At 44.9% G+C, this 22,680-nt stretch overlaps 1 protein-coding gene across 3 annotated transcripts in view; it reads left to right on the top strand.

The window, feature by feature from the left end:
• The window catches only part of MXD4 (MAX dimerization protein 4), a 39,683-nt gene that overhangs the window by 5,325 nt on the left and 11,678 nt on the right, over positions 1 to 22,680 (top strand). For all 3 annotated transcript variants that reach the window (XM_061359815.1, XM_061359814.1, XM_061359816.1), the window contains one exon: positions 4,834 to 4,863. In XM_061359815.1, the coding sequence (XP_061215799.1) occupies positions 4,834 to 4,863 (30 nt within the window). The remainder of the gene's footprint in view (positions 1 to 4,833; positions 4,864 to 22,680) is intronic.

Genomic DNA, 22,680 nt, shown 5'->3' with positions numbered 1-22,680 from the left:
TCTATTAATTAATATTTCTGCTCGTGTGTTACATAAATAGACTTGTACTTTGTGCTGTGTTCTGGTGAAGGGTTATAGCTAGAAAAAAGATGAAAGCTGCATTTGGTGTTTCAAATAAAAACAAAGCTTAATGTCCGAATTCCTCTGTTAGTGTTGGCTCATGGCGAGGGTCAGCCTGTGGCCTGCAGAGTGAGCCCCTTGCTCTCTGCAGATATTTTTCAGTGCCCACACAAAGCAGCATAGGGATCACAGCCTGATTTTTATTTTATTTTCACTTTTTCCTTGTTTTTTGTGGAGGCGAGGAATAAAATGGTGCAAACCAGACTGCAGGCATGGCTCCTCTGCTTTTTCTTCTGCCTTGCTTTTGGAATTCGATAGATCCCCTGGGTTTGCTTTCCTCAAGCTGGCAGCAGAGGGACAGCAGTTGATATCACTGCACTTGTTTTTGGAACCAATGCTTTTTAGTCTCAATACAATAGATCTCACCAACTGGTCTGTCACCCCTGAGGAACCACAGTAGGTTTGCAGCGCCTGGGAGCTGCAGTGCTCGTGCAGATTGAGGAAAACAAATTGCCACCATATTAGAAGTGTGTTCTGACCTTGCCACCGCAAACATGTGGCAGCCCAAACTTGAATGAGGTACTGGAGCCAGAGCTCTGCAGCAAGGCTTTGCCAATATGCCTGGCTCCCAGATCCCGGCTGCATCTGTAGGGCTGGTTAAATTTTGCTATGAGGAGAATGCAAAAGTAATTTCTACTGGATTAATTCCATACAGGCTGTTCCTCTGACGGGCTGTAAGCAATGTGTCCAGTTTAAAACAAATGGAAAAAGCCCACCAAGCCCAGGAGCAGCACACAATGGCAGGACTTGTAATTATGCTCAGGTTTAGTGTTGCCCTGCTCTTCTCTGGTGATTCAGGTGGTGAGCTCTAGTATTTTCAAGTGCATCCCATGGCAGGTTACACATGGGAAGCAAATCGGGATTCTTCCAGCCAAAAGCTGCACAGCAGTTGCATCCAGACAAGACTGCAAGCATATGAGCTGCGTGCTCTTACCCGTCAGCACACTTGGGAGCGGGAAGTGGATGCAGATGCTAAACGTATAGCACCTTGTCAAACTTCCTGCTCTGCTTGTTCTTACTCTTTTGGCCTGAACACAAGGTGAAGTACAGGCAGCGTAGTCCGTGTGGCCCTCCAAGTGCTGTGTGACCTTAGGTGGAGTGGTGTCCTCTGCACATGAGTTATACAGCACCCTGCCAACCCTGCCTGCACCAGAAAGCCCTGGCACGGGCAGGATGTTTTAAGCACTTGGTTAACTGGCCTGCTTTGCTCCCTGTAGCGCTTTAAAATGCATTGGCAACTGGTAGCGTACTGGTGACTCATGGTCTAGACCTGGCTCCCATTAGAACCAGGGAGAAAATGTCAGCAGCATTGCCACTATGTCTTTGCTTTTGTCAGGAGCTGTGCTGGTTTCCTCCTGACAGGATGCACTGTCTGCTGGGACAAACAGATGGAGGAATGAGAGAAGGTGTCTTAATAATGAAGCAGGCAGCGCACCACGCATACAGTGAAACATCAGCCCATGTTGGGGCAGCTCCTGCTGGCTCACCCATAAACTGGTAGAAAGCGGGCTTTGAGGAAGACTTGTCTTTTCCGTGTTAGTGTTACCTCAGTTAGCACCCATCCTCATTGCTTGGTCTGCTGGATGTTGCATCGACCAAATACTCAAATCACATATCTAGAATTCTTGTTTAGGGGAGGAGAGCGGTGGAATGGGACAGCTCTGGGGACCTGCTCAAGTGGCACAGCATCTTGCGCACCAACATGTGCTTTTACTTGGCTCCTCAACCTGCTTTCAAATCTTCTTTTGACAGTTTATTCACAAAGAAAATGTAACTGCTGCTTCATAGCTGATGAGCTGCTCGGCATTTGCTAAAGGGATATCAGGGCTATCTCAGGTCAACAGTGTAGTCTGAGCAGCAGCGTTCCCAATCTCCTCCTCTTTAATCTATGATTTTGCTGATGATTCTTTTATTGTTGGCTTTTCCCTTTTATTTTTATCTGAGCCTTTTTACTGACACCTTTCCTTCATCACTGCCACCCCCAGCTCCCCCAGGTTTTGCCTGGAGATACAGAACCCAATACAGTGAACTTAAGCTAAACACTGAAAGTGTTCCTTCTCTTGCAGCCACTTCTGAAGGGCTTCACAGACCATTTGTGTGAAAACCGCAGTCATACGTCTGCCTCTTTTATATAAATACATATACACATGTATTTTCTTAGCCTACATCTTATCTTTACTGAAGTAGTAAGACTCCATTTTGAAATAAGTAGTGCTTGGACTACTGGTTTGTGTGCAGACTGGTTCTTATTTTTTCCCCTCACTTCAGGTTGCATGAGAGCAGAAGGAGATGGATATTCTTGCAATACACTGGGCTGTAGACAGTGAAGGAGAGAATAAACATCTCTTCTGAAAAGAAACCCAACAAAAAAAAACCCCATCATGCTTGTAATAGAACAGTTGACTTGCTCTGTAGGTGGAGCAACTGTCAGGTAAATGTCAAAACTCTTAGTTTTGGTTCCTGAATAGGGCCTGATAGTTAAGGCATTAGTCAGCATCCCCACACCACCTGAAACATGTGGCTGATGCCCTTATTTGTACGCTGCAAGTCTTGATCACGCTTTTGTGTCCTGAATGCTCTATAAAGAGGCACACATGCACCACTGCTCCATTTGCTGCTGGCATTACCAGGATGGAGAGCTGTGCCCCTCCAGAGCAGGCCTGGCAAGACATCCCAGGTGAATACAGAAGTCACCTTTCATGAGCCAGAGATACCTTGTACATGTGCTGCACAAAGAAGGGCTTCCAGTTACTCGTTGCATCCTTTATTAACCCAGCAAAATACTCTGTGCAGGCTGAAATTCATGGCCAGGGTTCTGCATGCTATCAGAGCCAAGTGTGAGCTCTGCTACAGCAGGCATCTTGGAATTGGCTGGTTACAGTGATTGTGTTCATCTCTGTGTATAATTGCCAAGAATATCAGGGAGGTCATGCCATAGGGATGAATCTAGACCAGCCTGTATTTCTTCTCTCTTCCAGAGTTCCCTGCAAACAGTGACTTTCTGCCTTTGACATGTCCCTTGGAGATGTTTTGGGAGAATCTTTGTGTGCTGAACTTACTTTTTCTGTGTGTGTTTTAAATGTTGGTGGATTTGGCATAGTCACTTTGACATTGTCACTTTTCATGAACATTGGTGTGGAGAAAAAGTCTGCTCTTTTTGTGTGTGTAGGAGTAGAAAATAAAAACAATATCCCCTTATTATGATCAAACGGCAAAGGCAGTAAATCGCAGCAAGCACAGCCCACCTTGACCTATTAATGTAGCACAGAATATGTGTAAAAACACTTCCAGTGTTGGTGTATTGGTTGGGAGCACTTATATGGCACTGTAGGAATACCGACATTACCTGACTGTGACTCACAAAAAGGTGTCTGTAATGGCTGGTGTAGTTGATGTCTTAGTAACATCACTGGGATGCTTTCCACTGAAAAGTGGATTAAGCGTCAGTGCTGAGCCTTGAAGCTTTTGAGTTTTCCTCTCCCTGCACAGGGACAGTTTGCTTAATTCCTTTGCAGCATCAGGAGCTGCACAGCCTAAAATCAGTAGCAGGTTTCTTTACTGGCTGTTTTTCTGCATGAGCTTTAGTTTCTTTTTCCCCTTGAGAGCTGCTTTCGTCACCAGGAACACCCAGGTACACCGCAGCATCCAGATGCATGCGTGTGCGTGGGGAGAGGCAGAGTGGCTCGTGACCAGGCAGGTTGTGCAGTTGTGCAGGAGGACTTTCTCACCCTGTGATGTCTTTGCTCCCCCAACAGACTGTGCACTGACCCTGCCACAAAGCTGTCTTGGTCAGCACACCATGGCCAGATGCAGGCAGGGGTTACAGCATGATGTAGGAGAGCTGCTCTGACGTAATCTGCCTGCTATAAAAGCTGCTGCTGCATTTGTATCTTTTGATCCTTACGTGCTGGACATGTTTTCAGTGGGGCAGAGCTAAAACTCCAGGAAGTTGCTCGTTTTGAAGTGGTGACAATAACTTCATTTTAGGAATGTTTTTAATCTGAGCTGTATAAATAAATAAAATCAGTGTTTCCAGCTGAATCAAAAAGAAAATGATCCTCCAAGAAGCTAGCACTGCCTTCTAATGGCAAAAAAACCTGAGGCGTCACCAGGGGGGAGATCTAAAATCCTAGCAGACTGGAAGAGAATAGCATATTGATGTGGGCAGTTCAGGAGATTTTTGTCCTGTTTGTAGACTCAGAAGAATTAAGAAGATTCCTCTTTTTTGCCATTAAGATGTCAACAGCAACAGCAGTGGTTAGCTGCTGATTTTTCTTTCTGCTTCTCCGTGGGCTTGGAGGCTGGCTTTTTGGGTGCTTTTTACTCTTGCCTGTTACCATTTAGGTCTTCTAACGCTTTCTGCCCCCTCATAATTTTCCTTCACAGATAAAAATCTTGTGGGCTGTTGTTATTACTAACCTGCTCAGATTTTTATGTCCAATTCTGTCGCTGAATCTATTGAACGCTAATAAATGCAAATTTATTATCGTTCCCCCTCCAAACCCATGGTTTACTTGTGGAAATTAAGTTGATAACTTGAAGTATCTAAGGGATGTAACAGTGAACCGATTTAATGGCGAAGCTGTTTCATAATCCATATAAATACATGCTTTAGAGAGCGCTTTTGCAATTTATGCAGATGTTGCCTTTTAAATATTCTAACTCTTGGTTTATTTAGCCTTTTCTCTAATGTTTCTTTTTTCTTTTTAATAGGTCATCACACAACGAACTAGAAAAACATAGGTAAGTCCTGAGAAAAAAGCTCATTAAAAGGTGTATGGCTGACGTTAGAATTACCATGCTTATCAAAGAATGTTGTGTTAAAGTTGTTTTGATTCTGCACTGAATAGCTTATATAGAGTTGGGTTTTGTTTTTTTTAATCAACTAAAATGTAATAGGTATAATATTACTTGGCTTTTTTTCCTGTTGTTTGGTATGCTGTTTTTGAATCATCCCTGATAATTAGCTTTGGACTGATTAATGCTGTAACCGGTTAACCACAGAGTTACAAATAAAGACTCTAATTGCAGCAACTGTTTGCTAGAGGTGTTAAGTGCTATGAGTACAACCAAAGCAGTTTGTGATTAAAGTGGATGATTTTTGGGAACAGTATGTCACACAGCGTTATTCTGTGTTTTTTTAAAGTATGCCTAAAGTGCAGTTAATTTCCATCTTGCATGTAAGTACCTACAGCTATGTTCTTCCTCTCCATCTGCTTCCTTGCTGGTATGTGTCCTGTCCAAGGAGCTGTGTGTGAGCAAGAAGTCAGCAATTCCTGAGCTGCAGCCCTGGTTCTGTGCACGCAGCGCTGGGAAAAGGTGCACTTACTTTACTGAGGACATTCATTAGACCCTGAAGACGTGATTTTTAAAGAGCTCATGTTTGCAGAGTTTTGGAGGCAGTGTTTGCCATCTGCTGTACCTTGTCAGAGTTTGCTTGCAGATGGAGTTTTTAGCTGTAGGATGTCTCCTGGGGTGTGCTGCTCTGTTGGTGCACACAGAGAGCCGCCGAGTGCAAACGGTCCCCCCTCGCTGAGGGATCACTGCCTTTCACTTACCATTCAGGCAGCAGGGTAAACTCTTCGGGGTAGGTTTTGGGGGGTTTGGGTTTGTTTCTGTAGCTCGTGGTCTTTTGGGTTTCATGCATTCAAAGAAAGCAAGGGGGTTGTGTGTGTGTGAATATGACGAAACCTATTTGCATGCTTCTGAATAAGTGTAACGTGGTTGATGGCACAAGACTGAACTCACGGGGGAGTTTTGTGTGTTGTTCTGTGGCCGCAGTTCTGTAGCAGCTAGCCCATCACTTCCCCTGCATGCCTCCATGCTTTCCTGTAGTTTAATTGTAATATGAGTAAACTATAGCTCTGCCTAATAGCCACGTGGTCGTCCTAGAGATGAGAGGAACTAGGGAAGGCTCAAGCTCACGGACAGAGGCCTGGGCTGCAGAATGCAGTACATTGGCCGAGGCAGTGAAATCAGCTGGCAGGAGTTCTGCCAACAGAGTCTTCAGGAAAACAGCTTCATGCAGAATTCTGTCCTTCGGTCACACTTCTTTAACAGTGAAAGAATTATCTTTGGCCCCGGTTGTGCTTCTTTCTCACTCTCTTTATTTTTTTTTCCATCCTCTTTCTAGATACTCTGCTTTGTTTCTTCCTTTCCCCCTACACCATCATTACTGACTTGTCATCTGAACTGAATAGTTCTTCTTTTTTCCTTTTGCTTCCAATCATCTTTATACCCTGAACATGGAGTTGCCTCTTCTTCCCTCTGCTGTTTAAGCAGCACAGTAAATGAGGCACAGCAGCATTTGCAGTACATGCAGGGCTAGAAGGAGGACATTAATTGTCCAACCTCTGTTCTCACTTTCAGTCCTGTGTTGTATCTTTGTAGTAGCTGGACCTATATAGAGTATTTGCCTTGCTACCTTTTCTTTCTCTGCTGTCTCAAGGTCAAAATAGGTAAACTGCAAGGTATGTCTTATGATTATACAACTAACATTTGTAACTGCTGCAGCTAGCTGTACCTCCTACAGTCAGCCTGTACCTGAAGCCAGAGTTTTATTAATCCTGGTGAGAACCTGCAAATTGGAGCAAGATCCTTGTGTGTGTATGGGTGATCACGAAAGCAGATGAGGTGTACAATTCTAGTTACCTGATGTATTGCTGTGAAGGACTCTTGTAGTTTTAATGTTTTTTAACAGCCCCCTCCTCCAGCCCTGTGTGTTCATGAGCTGATAATCCCAATTGTACTGGTTTTCACTCTGTTTTACTCAAAATGCATTCAAATCCGTCGAGCATCTGGCAAAGTTTAAAGGAAGATTCCCAGCCAGTGTGTTCCTGCAGCAGAGCCTTCCTCCTGCCAGCTCTGAAACACTGGATGTTGATTTTGGAGGTGTAGCCCTTTCCAGGACCAGTGCCTTTGAATCATCGTTGCCATGATGCTTCTGGCTGAGACACGCTTGGTTATCTCACAGGAGCCATCACGGAGGAAGAGAGGAGATGGCTGCTCTTATCTTCTTCCTTGCCCAGTGCCTGACGTGGTGTCTCTGGGCTGGACTGAGTTCTGGAGAGGAGGGAAATGGCTTCATTATTTACAGGTCCTGAATGAAGGTGGCCAGAGCTGCCACTAACCAGAAAGCCACCTGTAATAGTACCCGGTGCTGTTTCAGGTTCTGCATTGGTTTTGATGTCAGTAGGGATGGCAGTGGTTGATCTCTGTCTGTGTGCAGGTTCGGCTGTTTGGCACCACTGCTTTAATTTGCATTTTCTACTGTAAGGGCTCTTTTCTCTATGCTTTTGAGGGATGCTCAGGGAAAGACAAATGGAAGCAGGGATGTAATTTCAACAAAAACTCTCGCTATATGATAAAACTCAGGCTACAACTATGGTAAAGTGTTTGTCAGCAATTCATAGGTAAAATTCTTTTTTCTCTGCTTTAAGTCTGCCTAGAATACCCTGCTCAAAACTTTAGCGTGTGCTCAATATTGTGAAACTGTAAGGACTCATCCGCTGTTGGAGGTCCTGCTTTGGTCCTGTGTGATTAAGGTTTGCATCTCAGAGCCATGAAACAGGAAATCCTCTAAATAAGAAGTATGAAGGCAGAAAAATCTTCTTAAAGACAGATGAGGTTCTAAAAGATAGTCTGATAAATACAGACAGGTCAGTTGGAGTGGCGCCTAGATGTGACTAGTTCCAGAGGACAAATGCATACATATATACTAATGTATGTATTTTTTGTTACTGTTTTCAGGTGGACCATTATATCAGTAGGCTTTCACAGAGCAACATAAATAGCAAATGTATCGGTAATCATGACTTCTTGCAAGGCTGTTCTTAAATCTATCTAACCTGACAGCTCTACAGAGGAATGCAACTTTCACAGTGTAGAAAAGCCCCAAGAATCCATGAGAGACTCGAACTTCTCAGAAGGGGACTTTTCATAAGGGCATGTAGTGACAGGACAAGGGGGAATTGCTCTAAAATGAAAGAGGGAAGATTTAGACGAGACATTAGAAAGAAGTTCTTCCCTGTGAGGGTGCTGAGGCACTGGCACAGGGTGCCCAGAGAAGCTGTGGCTGCCCCATCCCTGGCAGTGCTCAAGGCCAGGTTGGACACAGGGGCTTGGAGCAGCCTGCTCTAGTGGAAGAAGGTGTTCCTGCCTGTGCGGGGGGCAAGGTGGAACTGGATGAGCTGTAAGGTCCTTTCCAACCCAAACCATTCTACAAGTCTGATTCTTAAAATGAGAGAGGATGATCTCAGTTGTTTGTGTCAATTTATACTGGTTCTACATTGCAGTGTAAAACCCAAGATAAATCCCCCAGAAGATTGTACTGAGGTCATCTTACTGCTCTGTGGGAGGAATTGACACCTCCCTGCTGTGGTCCTGTCTGTTGTCAGAGGTGGGTAGAGCCCTGATGAGGGATATTGGGACTGACCTGTCAAAACTCCTTTGGTGACAAAGTAATTTCACTCCTCCCTGGTTGTGAGGAGCTCTGCTGCAGGAGGAGCTCAGCATTGACAATAGCTTGTGAAACTTAATGATTGCAAAGAACAGCTTTGAAGAATTAGTGAGGAAATTGATGAAAGTGCCTTGAAATCGGCAAGCCACATGCTGCTGTCCCCTCTCTGGCACCATGTGAGCTGAACAAGTGCCTTGGCTGGGCAACTATGGCTTGATCTAGATGGGCAGCTATCTCCTGCCTCTGTCAGACCATTTGTATTATTCTCTGTGGGGTTTTCCTGTTTGGTTTTTCCTTATCAAGAAGGGGGAAGGGGCAGGTCAGCACCAGTAGAGGTTGTCCTGCCTGCATTCACCAAACAGTGAACTCCTAGAAGCAGTGGCAGTGTAATGAGAAAAGGAGCTGATCAGTGTCTGTGGGCAGGATGGACTGGTGATCCTGAGCATGGCAGTGCTCAGCACTGCAGCATCTGACTTGTGAGTGCTCTGCTGCTCGGAGAAATCAACAGATCCCATCGCAGGTCCCCAGGCAAGCTGAGCCACATGGAGGTGAAAACCAGGCAGTGCTGCTGGGAGAGATGTGCTCTGGAGGCATTTCCCTGCTTTCCTATGGAAGTTGCTCCAAGAAGTGTGCAGGTGTTTAGCTCGGCCGCTGGCTGTTGGGAGAGCAGTCCTCTCTTCTTCAGGCTCACTAGTTTGTATTGCAGCGAGCTGAGACTGCTGTGGACATGGCCTGGATCAGCTGAGTGGAGCAGCCCTGACTCTTGAGAAGTGCAAGACCAGGATGAGGGATGGTGACTTGCGAGAGCTTTTGGAAGAAGAAAACAAACCTTTCCTTCTTCCCATATGAGCCTGATGTATGCATTGTTTACAGCACTGAAAGTGTTTCCGTGTGTGCACATCGTAATGCTGTCCTGAGATTTGTGTAGTCCTTAAAGCTAAAACCTTGCCAGAAAAAGGTTGTTCTACTGCATCATCATGTGTATGATGTAGGTGTCTGGACATAAACGTAGGTTTCAATAAGAAATCTATATTTTCATGGGCACATTGTGATGCTGATAAAGTAAAGGGAATAAGTGCCTCTGAAATTAAGTGTTAATAGCTAGCTTTCTCATGGAGGCGGTGCACATGCCAGGATCACAGCTGCGTTCATTGGTGCATTAATTTCACCCACCAGGTTTACTTGGAGTTTAAAGTTCATACAAGCTGAGAAAGTGCATAGATGGATGTCTTGGAATTCCCTCTGTGGTTCTTCATGTTACTAAATTGCAGGGTTAATGAAAAGCATGTAATTTCCAGCTGCTGATAAACTTGGAAGTTTTGAAACAGAACAGAAAGGTCATGGAAATAACAGCCATACCAACACAATGCTCAATGTTTATTTTTATTATGGGCTGCCTTTTCAAAATTGCAGATTACCGTTGCAGTTAATACTGTCGTGCAGCATAAAGACAGAACTGCACTGATCTGTCATGTTAAAAAGCTATGGCACTGCCACTAGCTGAGGAAACCCCCTGCCTGGTGCTGGAGGTAGAGTACTTCCAGGGAAGGATCACCCAGACTGAGATGAGCTCTTAGGCAGAAGCTCTTCCCTGTGAGGGTGCTGAGGCGCTGGCACAGGGTGCCCAGAGAAGCTGTGGCTGCCCCATCCCTGGCAGTGTTCAAGGCCAGGTTGGACACAGGGGCTTGGAGCAAGCTGCTCTAGTGGAAGGTATCCCTGCCCGTGGCAGGGGTTGGAGCTGGATGAGCTTTAAGGTCTCTTCAATCCAAACCAGTCTGGGATTTTATGATTCCATTGGGAGTTTAACCCAGCCCAGTTGCACACTGCTGCTGGGTCCTGCTTCCTGCCAGCACAGGAGGGAAGGGAGAAGTTTGTTTCTTCAGCAAGTTCATTTTCCTGACCCAGCTCACTGTCACGGGCACACCCTAATGCCAGCACAGGGAGAGGATGGGATTGCTTCTTTGAGTGACAGTATTTATTTACAGTACAGAGCAGTGCAGGTCACTTTGTCAGTTTAGTATTTCTCCTGAGCATCCAGTTTTGGCCGCTCTTGTGTGGAGAGTGCTGGATGGGTCTTACTGACCTGGTACAGATCTCATTGCTGTAACATGTCTATAAAAACTGCTGCCATTTCTAGGACATATCCATGTTATACATAAACCACCCAGATAATGTGGCTGCTACGAGTGGTGGGAACCACCTTATCGTACTAGCAGAACCAAACCTCCGTATTACATCTGTTTCTTCTGTTTTTCTCATCAAGTAATGAACTTTTTACATGCTGTCTGCTTGGTGTGAAGTGGTTTATTGCAACTCCAGTGAACTGCAATGATTGTACCTTTGCAGTCCTTAAGCAAGGTAATGTCTTAAGAACTTGTGAGCTGGAAGTCACCATGGTTTAGGCATCTGCTCCCCACCGGCTGTGAGTGCCTCTGTGAGGATGCCAACTGTAGTGGTCAGGGGAATGATGTTGCCTCACACAATGCAAAGCTGACTCTTAGCTCAAACCCCTTTTTACTTGCAATTGACCCTCAGGTTTCCAACAGAGGAGCAAAGTGTGTGGTGGCGTTTGTGTGTTAAATTGGTGTAATAAGAGTTTTTGTGGAGCTTGTTTAGCAAAGTCTATAAAGAACTGGACCCACAGAGCTGAAAGCTGAATCCTATGCTTTTATTGAAATGTCCCATATTCCTGAGTCTGATGAATCCATGGAATTGAAGAAATAGAAGGCTTAAAGCTTTGCACTGAAATGCTGTTCTTTCCTCACCTCTAAGCAGTCAGCAAGTGTCTGGTCTTGTGGCTCGTCCTGTTCCACATGCTACAGTAGGTACTGTAAATGCCCATGCACTGAACTGGTGTCTTTTCAGTGCACACAACAGCTCACTGGATCATGCACTCACAGCAGAGGTGTCTTCCCACCTAGAGTGGTGGTTTGGAAAGGAGGAATATCTTAATACTGATGAAGCTTGGAAATTTTCTGCTCATCAAGTTATATCCAGGTGTCAGGGATGTACACATCCTCATGCTTTGGGTAGAGCTTTTATTTGGCAGTGAAAAATGGACTGAAATAGTCTTGGCTAAATTGTCATGTCCTTTATCCTGCTGAAGTTGGCTTTCAACTGCAGAGCCTCAGTGCAGTCTTGGGTCTGGGCTCCAGAAAGCCATGTGCTCCCTGGCCAGCCAAACAGCCAGCAGAAAACAGATGGGCGAGAAACCAAATGCATGGGTTTCTTCCACTTGAATTTGTTCATCCCTCTCTCCAAACATCAGTCCATTGTCTGTTGGCCTGTAATGGGCTAAGTGAAAGGTGGTTTATGTTCTCAGCATCTGCTGATTGACCTGGCCAACTCTTATCTGGGGTGGTAGAAAGAGTGGATTGGTCTGGTACAAAATGGAGATAGAGGAGCCAGATTTCCAGATACTTTCTGGACCACACAGACAACAGCTAGGTCTTGATATAGGTGAAGAGATGCCTGATGGTGACTGTTCTCTTGAGGAGGAAAAGATTTGTGGAGTTAGGTATAAAAGATACGTTTTCCTTTTAAGCTTGCTTAGCTACATCTGGGCAAGTGAAGTGGAACTTGATTTTTTTTTTTGGGAGGGGGGTGTTTTTTAAGGTATTTAGGCAGCTAATGGCTCTAAGAAGCTGGCCTCTGAAACAAGTCTTGGGTAGCACAGTGGGAATCCTTGGCTGAATCCCAGCCAGTCAAGTCTGTGGAAGCCCATAGACAGACACTGGATATACAGAAGTGGTACCTGCCGTGGTGGCCAATGCAGCAGGAACCCGGCAGTACAGCTCCAGCTGTTCAAGGCAAGGCTGGCTCCGCAGTCAGGATTCACAGTACATCTGCAGGAGGCTGGATTATTTTCTCCCAAGTATGTAATGGGCACAAGATTTTGATGACCCAGTGTCCCTGGCTGGAGTAGACTCTAAGGGATCAAGCTAGGCTGGAGGAGGTGGCTCTGTTCTGTGGGTAGCTTGTCCTGTGCCCTCCTCTCCCTGCCTCCATGCTGTATTGGCATTTCCAGCTCTGTGTTCAGTGCTTCTCTGTGGGCTGCTTACCCCTTTTGAATATTGGATATCTGTGGCCTGATCCCAAATTCAAACTGTCTCTTTTCTGGATGGAACAACATGTACTTTCCTGTTACAGCTCATGCTGCTTTCCCCTTGTGGTCTCTGTCAGCAGACATTTGTGCTTAGATTTACTACACAGAATTCCTTTGCAGGTCAAGTACTTTTTGATGTGTGTTTTTCCCCTCAGTACACACAGTGGTTTAGCATGTGGCAGGCTGTGGGTCCAGTTCTGCACCCTGCTCAGGGGATTTCAGTGGGAGCTGGGCATGCCTGCCTGCAAGCTGAACCCCACATCACATCCGGGCAGCTGCAGGGGATGCAGTTACGGTTCTAGGAACTGTACTGAGCATGAACATGTAGCCAACAGATCATAAATGTGAAAACCCATAATGCTGTTCCTTCACAGCAGTTTAATTTGGGACTTCTATTTGTGGGGGAGCAACAACAAACAAAACCCTAAACCCCAATTAAAAACTCCATGCATGTGATGCAGTTGAAACTGACTTTCCTTATCCTAAAGAACCATGCAATTCACAAGAATGGGTAAGATTCCTTTCCTCCCCCACCCCTCCCTAGTTTTGGAAGAAGAGAGTTGGTTTGGGACTTCATAGAATGCTGTGTTTTGAGATGGAAACTGAAACGTGTATCCTGAGTTACATACACATCCTGCTGGAACAGAGCACAGTGACAGGAGTTGTCAAAGATGTCAAGTGGCTCGTATTATTGCTTAATTGTAGTTGATGTTACACAATTCCTTTCCTATACAACTTAGTGTAACTGATTGTGTAGTGCATGGAGATTGGCATAGCTGACACATGAAAGGTGCGGGCTTGGATGTATGTACATGAGGTCCTATGTCGCAATGCTTATAACTTGAAAACTAGCAGCTTTAGTTACAGGCTACATGCCATACGTTAAGAAAGCATATACTAAATTCTGCTTCACAGCAAATTCAGGGAACAACCAAAGACTATATCTGAACATGGTAAAGTGTCTCTAAAAGGCTGGAGAACTAGTTTAAGTCCTCTCCTCCCAACTGCCACCTTGGGATTAATGCCTCACAACTGTATCTGCTTTTCTTTCATTCACGTTTCAATTTAGGTAACCAAGTGAAGATACAAGGTGCTAAATTAAGGGGCCTACCTGGAGTGTAATTGCTGTCAGAACTCAGCAGCTCCTGATGAAGTCGAGAGCAACATCAGTGTTTGCAAACACTGCTGCACAGACACCCTGTGTCTTTCATACCACATTAGCTGGTATTTACAAAACATAAAGGTAGCAAACCCTGTAATTCCCCCAAGAAAGCTGACTTAATCCCGATTGGTAAATGCTGTTGTGTTGACTGCTGAAATGAACAGCAAGGGTGGAGCAAGTAATTTCTGCCAGGGAAATCTGGGAGCTTGTTGTGTGTGTTTGGCTAGAAGCAGTTACTGGGTCTGCGTGCTAGCAGGTATTTGACATAGGCTGTCAGGTGTCTTGGTTCCCACTGCCTGACTTTACATACTCACATGGCAAGCAGGTCCAAACTTCTGGCTCTTCCTTCCATTGCCAGATAACCTCAGGACACAGCGCTTCAGAAACATGGGCTCAGTTTTGTGGGGATGAAAGAAGAAGGAGGGTAAGGGTGAGAGTCTGGAAAAGCTGTTCCATGCCTTATCATCCCAAAACGGATCGTTCTCAGGTTCTGCTGGGCTGCACCCTGTCTGGCGCAGGGACAGCCAGCTTTGTACTCTTCAATGGAAAGGGAAATAGGACGGAAATTGAATTATAAACAAGGCACTATCTGTGCTGTGACAAGCTAAATCTAAACTTCGAGGCAGGACTGTCGGATATCTGCAACTCTCCCCTGCCCCGTGATGCCAGATCTTGCCACTGTTGAGGGAGAAGATATTACATACATGCTGCTCGGGTTTTAATTCATGTGAAAGTAAGAGTACTCATTGTAGGCTTGCAAGAGACTATCTTTAATTACAGTCAGTGCATTTAATCCTGCCCCTAAATTTGTTTATATATGCACCTCACTGTCTTTTCTATCCACCTCTAATTACAAGGTTTCAGTGACTGAGTTGGAGACGTACAGCAAGGCATTTGGGGATATGTGTTCTTAATTACTTCATGGTGATTTCTTCTTTCCCTTTGGTGTTCTCACTTGGGGTCTGAAGCAGCCTTTGGCTGGCTGGAACAGGCACCTTGCTGTTGTCCTAGAGGTCCCCAGCTATCTCCTTGGAGGACATCTCGAGTATCTACAATGAGAGAAGATAGCAACACACACCACCTCCTCCCCCCCAGAGCCATCTAACTTCATTAGTGCATGCTCAACCTGTCACCATTAGGTACTCTTAAGATGGCCATTGGTAGGTACAGATGTTGAGGAAGTATTAGTAAAAGCAAAAACGGAAGTAAGACCCAGCACTGCACATCCCTTTCTGATGTTTAATTTCCCAGTCAGAGCTTGAAACTTCCCACAGCTGAGAACAAGAAGGTGGCTGGTTAGGTGCTGAGCTAGAGATACGGTTGTGTTAACTCTGATTAGGTTTTGAAACTATGGTGTGAATTGCTGCTGTTCCTTTTGGTGCCTCATGCATGTGGAAATGTGGAGTCCCTTCATTTGTGAGGCTACTTAGAATAGAATAGAATAGAATAGCTAGGGTTGGAAAGGACCTTAAGATCATCCAGTTCTAACCCCCCTACCATGGGCAGGGACACCTCACCCAAGGCTCTGTCCAACCTGGCCTTGAACACCACCAGGGATGGAGCATTCACAACCTCCCTGGGCAACCCATTCCGGTGCCTCACCACTAACAGTAAAGAACTTCTTCCTTATATCCAATCTAAACTTCCCCTGTTTAAGTTTTAACCCATTACCCCTTGTCCTGTCACTACAGTCCCTGATGAAGAGTCCCTCTCCAGCATCCCTATAGGCCCCCTCCAGATACTGGAAGGCTGCTATGCTACTTACAATTGGATGCTTGGTATTTACTTGATACTTGGCTATAGAGGTACAATAGACATTAAAACTACAACCGCAGGTATCCAGTTTTACAGATACTAGTGCCTCACACTTCATTTTACTCGATGCAGGAAAAGGCTGCTTAATTCCGGCTGTCTGCCATCCCAAGGCCTTGTGTTCAGTGTGTGACGGCAATGTATGGTTTTAATTTAGCTAAAATAATTCGGTTTGACTTGCCTCTCCTTTAATTTGGCATCATACAGTGGTGTGTAAAAAAATAAATCTTGAACACATTTCTCCCCTCATTTGACTTATGCATAAAATAACTATGTCTATAGGGAGGTTTAAAATTAGGCAGGAAGAGCACACTAGGCCTTGTACCATGCTTTTTCCACTTAGAGCTGTGCCATAGCTCAACGTCCCTAGGCTTCTCTAAGCACTGTAGTTGTGTCCCCCCCCTTTTCTTTTTTAAGATCCTTCCTGTTGGCAGCTGTCCTGAGACACGATGTTCTTGCTTAGCATTTTGATGTGGGGAAGCAGTCTGATAATTAAAGCCGGTTTGAAGCCACGAGCTGATTTGTAAGCAGTGACTTGCTCTGGGCTGTTGTCAGTCGATAAAGGTGTAGCTCATATGCACAGAGCCATGCTGCACCTTGTGCCTTAAGCGATGTGTGAGAGGCGATGTGTGAGAGGGACATACGTGCTCCCGGGAGCCACTTGTGGGGGAGACTGACTGCATCGTCTTCAACCACCTTTTGGTGAATGGTTAAATTGTGGAAAATGATAGTTATCCTCCTGTTCCCCTCTGGGTGTAAACCCAGTGCAAGCCTGTAGTTGTTACGCAGCTTTCCCTTGTTTAAATAAATGCAATTCTTTTTGACCTGCACTCTTAAGTCCTCAACAAATTACTTACAAGAGTACTGTGAATGGTGATGAATGAGAGCACATCTATTGCAGCACTGCAGAGCGATGTCTGGGGTTTGCATTTGCTGTGTGCAAATTGCTTTGTGGTGTTCTCCTGCCGGCGAGCACCAGAGTGTTACCGCACTCATGTCAGTGGTGGCAAGTCCTAATCCACCCTTGGGGTTTCAGTGGGCAGTGTGTGTAAGTACATGTGTACTTCATGTAACTTCAAGTGGGAATTAAAACTGCTTGATACTGTAATAGCTCATCTTGCAATGGCACTTGCCTTATCTAACTGGGTCTGAGGTAACAAAGTCTTAAGTCTCCCTGCAGTGTAATCTAAGAAACTCAAGTGCCGGTAAGACAGATGGTCTTGAGAGGCCTAATTTAGGACTACTAAATTGCAGTGTGTGTATTTTAATATGAGACACAAATGGGTGGAAGTTGGGAAGAATGAGGTGTTAAATAAGTTTATTAAAAGCATGTCTGATTATTTTTTGGTGGACTCTGTTTTCAAGAGTCTACAATAGTATTTCCATCACTTGTGTGTTTACCCTCAAGGCTCTGTGGTTCATCTGCCTGTATGAGGTAGGCAGTGTGTGATGCTGAGCTTGTGGTACAAGGTGATACCTCTCTTGCTGTTGCTTAACAGCATTTGGGAGGTAAATGTTAAATGACAATCAGTAGATAACAGGGCTAAAAATAGAAGACACCTGAAACAGAAATGTCTTCTTTTATAGATGTAAGAATTGTTCGTATTTGTCTGACACTGATTTTGAAGGTTTAAAATACAGAAAACTGTTCTTTATAGATGAGGAGAACCTGAAGGCTGAAATGCTAAAATACAGGTTGGAATCCCTGTTTTATTTGCAGAGGAAAAGAAATCCATAGAAGAGCAAAAATGTGCTGTGAGGGATTTCAGCTCTTTCCATAAAGTTTGGTTTCTGTTGCCTCAGATTCTTGCAAGGTCAGAGACCTTACTGCTTCTGGTCAAAGGATGGATAATTCTACACATGTAAGTTTGAGGTGGTCACCATCCAGGGAAGACAAATGGTATCCAGCTGCCATTGTGTTTGTTTGTGATGTTTTGGGAATTCTTGTATAGCTTGTAAATTCCTATTGGCATTTCTTGTGAAGCACATCTCAAACTTCTGCATGGCGCTGTTGCTTATGGCCAAGACCTGAGAAGGGCTGTTAAACCTTTCGTGGCTGCTCTGAAATTAGAACAGCTTAAGACAGTGGGATGGCTGAAGCCTGGGGAAAGCTGTGAAGACAGGCCTGCAGTGAGGACCCTAGAAAGAAACAAGGAGAGATGACAAGGGTGGTCAGATATTGGTCCTGCAGCTGTCAGTACTGCAGAGCCTGATGCTATGGGTCCCCAGCAGTTAAAACAGATACCAGGTAGAGCTGCTGGTGTCCTTGTGCATTGCCCTGCACAAGCACTCCCCTGAGAGCCCACCTCAGCCCATGAAGGAAAAGGACTGCTTGGAAACTGACCACTGTGTTTTGGTGTTGTCTTGCTGGGCTGGTCTGCAGGCAGTTCAGGCACCTGGATGAGTGTGTGGGGGTAGCACTGGGGACATGGTGTCACAGCTCACATGCCTCTGACAGCTCGTGCTCACTCTGCAGCAGGAGAACAATGTGGGAACAGGCACTCATGTACCACAGGGCTTTTGTTTCTTCTGCAGTAAAATGTGACGCTGGGACCATCATCAGTCTGTCTGCCTGCTTCTGCTGTCAGATACACCCCTGAGGGGACAGCACACAGGCAGTCTGGCCAGCCACCAGCTGTTAAGGCTCCGGTCAGCTGTCCTGCACTGGCGTTGTCCAGGATGCTTTACAGGGTCATTCCAGCCCAAAGCAAGCCTCAGGAGTTGCTGTCATTTGCCTGTCTTAGCTGCTGCTGCTGGCTTATGGCAGTACATGAGCCACCACAGCGCACCCTGTGGTGGGAACTGGAGCTCAGTGAACATCAAAGTTGGCTTGGAGGCATTTTGACAGTGAAGAAATGTTGATGTTCTCCAGTGCTTGTAATACAGGATGGGCAGCTGTCACTGCACTCACCAGGGAGCTACTGGAGGGATGGGGAAGAGGGCAATAAGGGAAGCAAGGTCTGCCAGGCATCCCCTCACTTGGGAATCAGCAGCTTCCCTCTCACAGATGAGCCGGTATTCACCTGTCCCCAGCTTCCTCTGCACTGCTGCCAAGAGGCTTACCTGGCCAAAACCACATCGATCTGTGGTGCTGCAGGTACTTCCCTTAAATTCTGTTTGCTGAAAGATGTAGGCATAAGTTCTGGTTTCATGCATGTGTTCTAGAACATGAACAAGCAACAAAATTTGGATGGTAAAAAGGCAAAGAAGATAAAGTGTGGAGACTTGGCTCAGCAAGTGGGCTGAAGTGGCACTAAGTGAAAGTAAATAACATGCACGGTGAATGCTGCAGTGTGCATTTATATATGGTGAAATAGAGAACTTAAATATTTTTCTGGGTGATAACATGCACCAAACACTGAAATGGCGAGCGGTGAAACAGGCAGCAGAGGTTTTCTTCTGTCTTGATTAGCATTAGGGGCAGCAGCAGGCATTTCTGAGCATTGTTCACATGAACACTTGCAGACGACCAAGTTCACAGCAGCACTGACTCTCTGAAAGCTAGCGATGCTAAGATAAACTTGCAGCTATCGCCTTTGTAGGCAGCTGATGGCTTCTGTTTGGATACTTCAGAGATACCCCACGAACACCAGCTACCTGGCTGCTAAAGCTGTCAGGCTGCTTTCAATTCAGCAAAAGAGATGCATCAAAAATACTCAGCACACTGAAAATGCATATAGAGAATGAAACTCCAAGTTAATACTGACGTAAATGTAGCAGGTGGTTCCACTGATTGTAGGGCTGTTGCATTTAATTCCCAAACAGTCACTGCAATTAGGCACTCACAGCTTTTTCTCCCTGTTAGTTGCCACCATGTCTTGCTGGCTTTGCTGCTCAGTTTAGTTGCAGAGGCCATGTGGAACAAGCCTTGGATGAATCCTGACCTGCAGCACAAACTGCAGAATCTTGTTCTTACTATGGAAAAACAGTGGCATCTATGACAGAACACTGCTGTTCAGCTTATCTTTTCTGGGGTAATAAAAAGCCAAAAGCTTTGCTGTAAGGGCACTACTGGATGTTCAGGTTTGACTCCGAGGCACTCAGCTGTGAGCAAGCAATTCACACATCTCAGAGCAGTCAGCACACTGGGTGCCTTGCTATGGTACAGTGCTTTAATACCAAGAGGTTTTCTTTCCTTTTCACTAAAGCAGATTTATTGTGTAGCTGAAATAGACTGTGCAGCTCTTGTATAAGCTAGAGCCTCATTTGGGAAAAAAAAAAAGCATTTTAGGTATCTTTTGTAGATTAGAAAGTGTTGAAAGTGTTTCTGATTGAACTAAATATAGAAGAGACAGGATTTTATACTTCAGTGGAGTGTTGTTATCTTCCATCATGTTTAATATTTTCTGAAGATATGCTAAATTCTGTCTGGACCATTAGTAGGTTTCCTTAGAACCATTTTTATATGATTGAATTTCTGTGATTTCTTAAGATGGAAGTTCATATAATCTTTTTAAATGCCCTTGTAAACTAACATCTCTTAATTAGTACAGAATCATCTCTGATACCTTATGAAAAGTATTGTAGAGCTGTAAATGTCATGACGCTTACTTTGAAAAGCATTAGCTTTACTTTGAAAAGCATTAGCTTAAGAAGGAGTGAGGCAAGTGTGAATACCAACTTCTACTAATCAGTGGGGGATAGAAGTATGTATTTACCTACGTTATATGTATGGCTGTGGTACCCAGGAACATACAAACAATATGAACACATCTCATTTTCAGTACCATTGAAGCCACTTGCAGCCAGATTCTGTCTTTGCTCAAGAGTGTGACTGTGCACAAAATAAAAAGAACTGAAGCCCTTAAGAGATGCTGCTTCGCTGTGCCAAGCTGTAGTAAGAAGGGGTTGGTATTGGAGTCGGAAGGCAGAGTTCCTCTCTCTGATTTTACCTTGGTGCAGGTGAATCCTGCAGTCACAGTGGGGAAGCTGTTGCTGCTGGTCTGCATTTCTTAAGAGACTTAGACATAATGAGAAGTTTATGAATAATGATGCTGTCTGTGTTCATGTCACAAGAGGATCCTGAGCTGCTGTGTTTGCTGATTCTAAAACTTGAGTGCTCCCTGTACACAGGTATTTGCATTTCATAAATGAAACTGTGAAGAATCTTCCTGTAAAAACATGAGCGTTTTGCTACTGCAGTTAGCTCACTTCTGTGTTTTATGCTGAATTTCATGTCTGTTAGGGATTTAAAATCACCTTTCTTTAGGGAGAGAACACAACCATTAGTTAACTGCAGGGGCCTCTAACCTAGAGTTCTGGGCTCAGCCCAGGCTGCTTTGGTTCACAATGTCGCTGGACAACATTTGACTCCAGAAGGGAATATTTGGTGCAGAGATTCTTCTCTGACTTTATCCTATGTATGTTACTAAGCCAGATTACATAGGCATTGTGCAACAATGAAGAACTGCTCTCGATTTAAACCTTTGTGTCTTAACTTCATTGCATAGCACCGTGACCACGATAGGTTTGAATGGGGGTGAAAAACGTGAAACATGAGAGAAGGAATCTGAAATGCTTTGATAATTCTATCCAGTCTGTAATATTATGTCTTCTCCGAGATTCATTACAAATGGGTTTATATTCTTTGAAGTGGGGATTGGTTTGTATTAAACTTATATTGAATTTACCTTGCGATAAGGTCAGAGGGTGTCTGGTTTTTGAACTGAAATGGTTAATGTACAGAAATGAGTAATTTTTAGGATTTGAGTCTATTTCACATAGATCTGTTGTTGTCACTGGTGTGGCTTGTGATGACTGCATTTTCAATGTCATTAGTGTTTGATATACAGTGTTCTTTTCAGAGTACCACCAAGCAAGTATATTTAGCAGTTGATTCGAGAGTATGTCAACCAGTACACAGAGCTGGTTCAGTAGAGCAAATCTGGAACGTATGAAATAGAGACATGTTCAGCCATGTAAGCAATTCTACCATTAAAGCATCTTGCAGAAAGCACAGTTAGGGCCATCTTGTGAGACAAGCATTGTTTCATATCCATATATGCGTTGGTGATGCCCTATGGAGTGAGAGGTATGTGGGTGTGGGTTATATGGGCTGTGGGTGTTGAAGCAATAGCACCCAGCCTAACCCAGCCAACTTTGGCTGGAGCCAGCATGAAGGGAAACTCAGAGCATGCAGTATGGGAATATGGACATTTAGTGGCTTTCTGTCCATTTCCTTGCCACCCAGCAGCTGGAGATGCTGCAGCTCTGAGGTGTCTCCCACTATGGCCAGGACTGCGCCATGTCTTGACCAGGCAATCTGCTAGTAGGAGGGAATGGGTGAGGACCAGAGCTGTTCTGGGGCTTCCCAAGGGATGACAAACTTTGTTGATAGAGTTGCTCCTTCCCTTCTGCAGCTGGCTTTGGGCCAGCAGAATGGGTACCCCTTAAGGTCCTTCCCAACCCTAACCATTCTGTGAGTGTGCGTGTGAGAGTCATTCTTCTGGTTTGCTGGGGCTGTGAACTGGGGATGTGAACATCACCTTAAGGAAGTGCAAGGTGAACACTTGTCATGAATTCGACTTCTCTCTAGTGAGTTTTACATTCTTGTCCACAGTTGTTGAGAAACAGATGAGCATATCCTTTTGATGCTTTCCACAAATTACCTCTGGCAGTCAGCAGCACAATGTCAGAAGTGGAGCTCTTGTTTATGCCTTTGGGTGCAGCTTCAAGGAAATGCCTACCCTGTGCTGCCTCCCCTAAATGCATGGAAGGCTGTCCCAACTTTGTCTGCATGGTTTGCCCAGCCAGGGTTGCAGGGTTCACACTCACATGTTTCATTTGAATGTGAAGCTGTCACCCCATATCACAAGTGTCCATGCCCATTTAATTTCTCCAGGGCCTACTTGAAACATGCCATGCTAAGACTAAGCAGCATGTTTTGAATGTGCACTTTGCCTTTCCAGCTGGCTTCGCACAGATCAGTGGCCTCCAAATAAAGTCTCTAGATTTATACTTGAATGGTTTAGGAACCTTAGTTACTGTGCCTGAACAACTGTCTGCTATCTGACTAGCTGCAGG

The sequence above is a fragment of the Neopsephotus bourkii genome, unplaced genomic scaffold (genome assembly GCF_033783945.1).
Source record: "Neopsephotus bourkii isolate Nb327-2 ecotype Australia unplaced genomic scaffold, CSIRO-AGI_Nbou_v1 NB_994, whole genome shotgun sequence".
NCBI lineage: Eukaryota > Metazoa > Chordata > Aves > Psittaciformes > Psittacidae > Neopsephotus > Neopsephotus bourkii.
The sequence above is the reverse complement of the archived record's forward strand: the minus strand, read 5'-3'. Positions and strand labels throughout refer to the sequence as shown.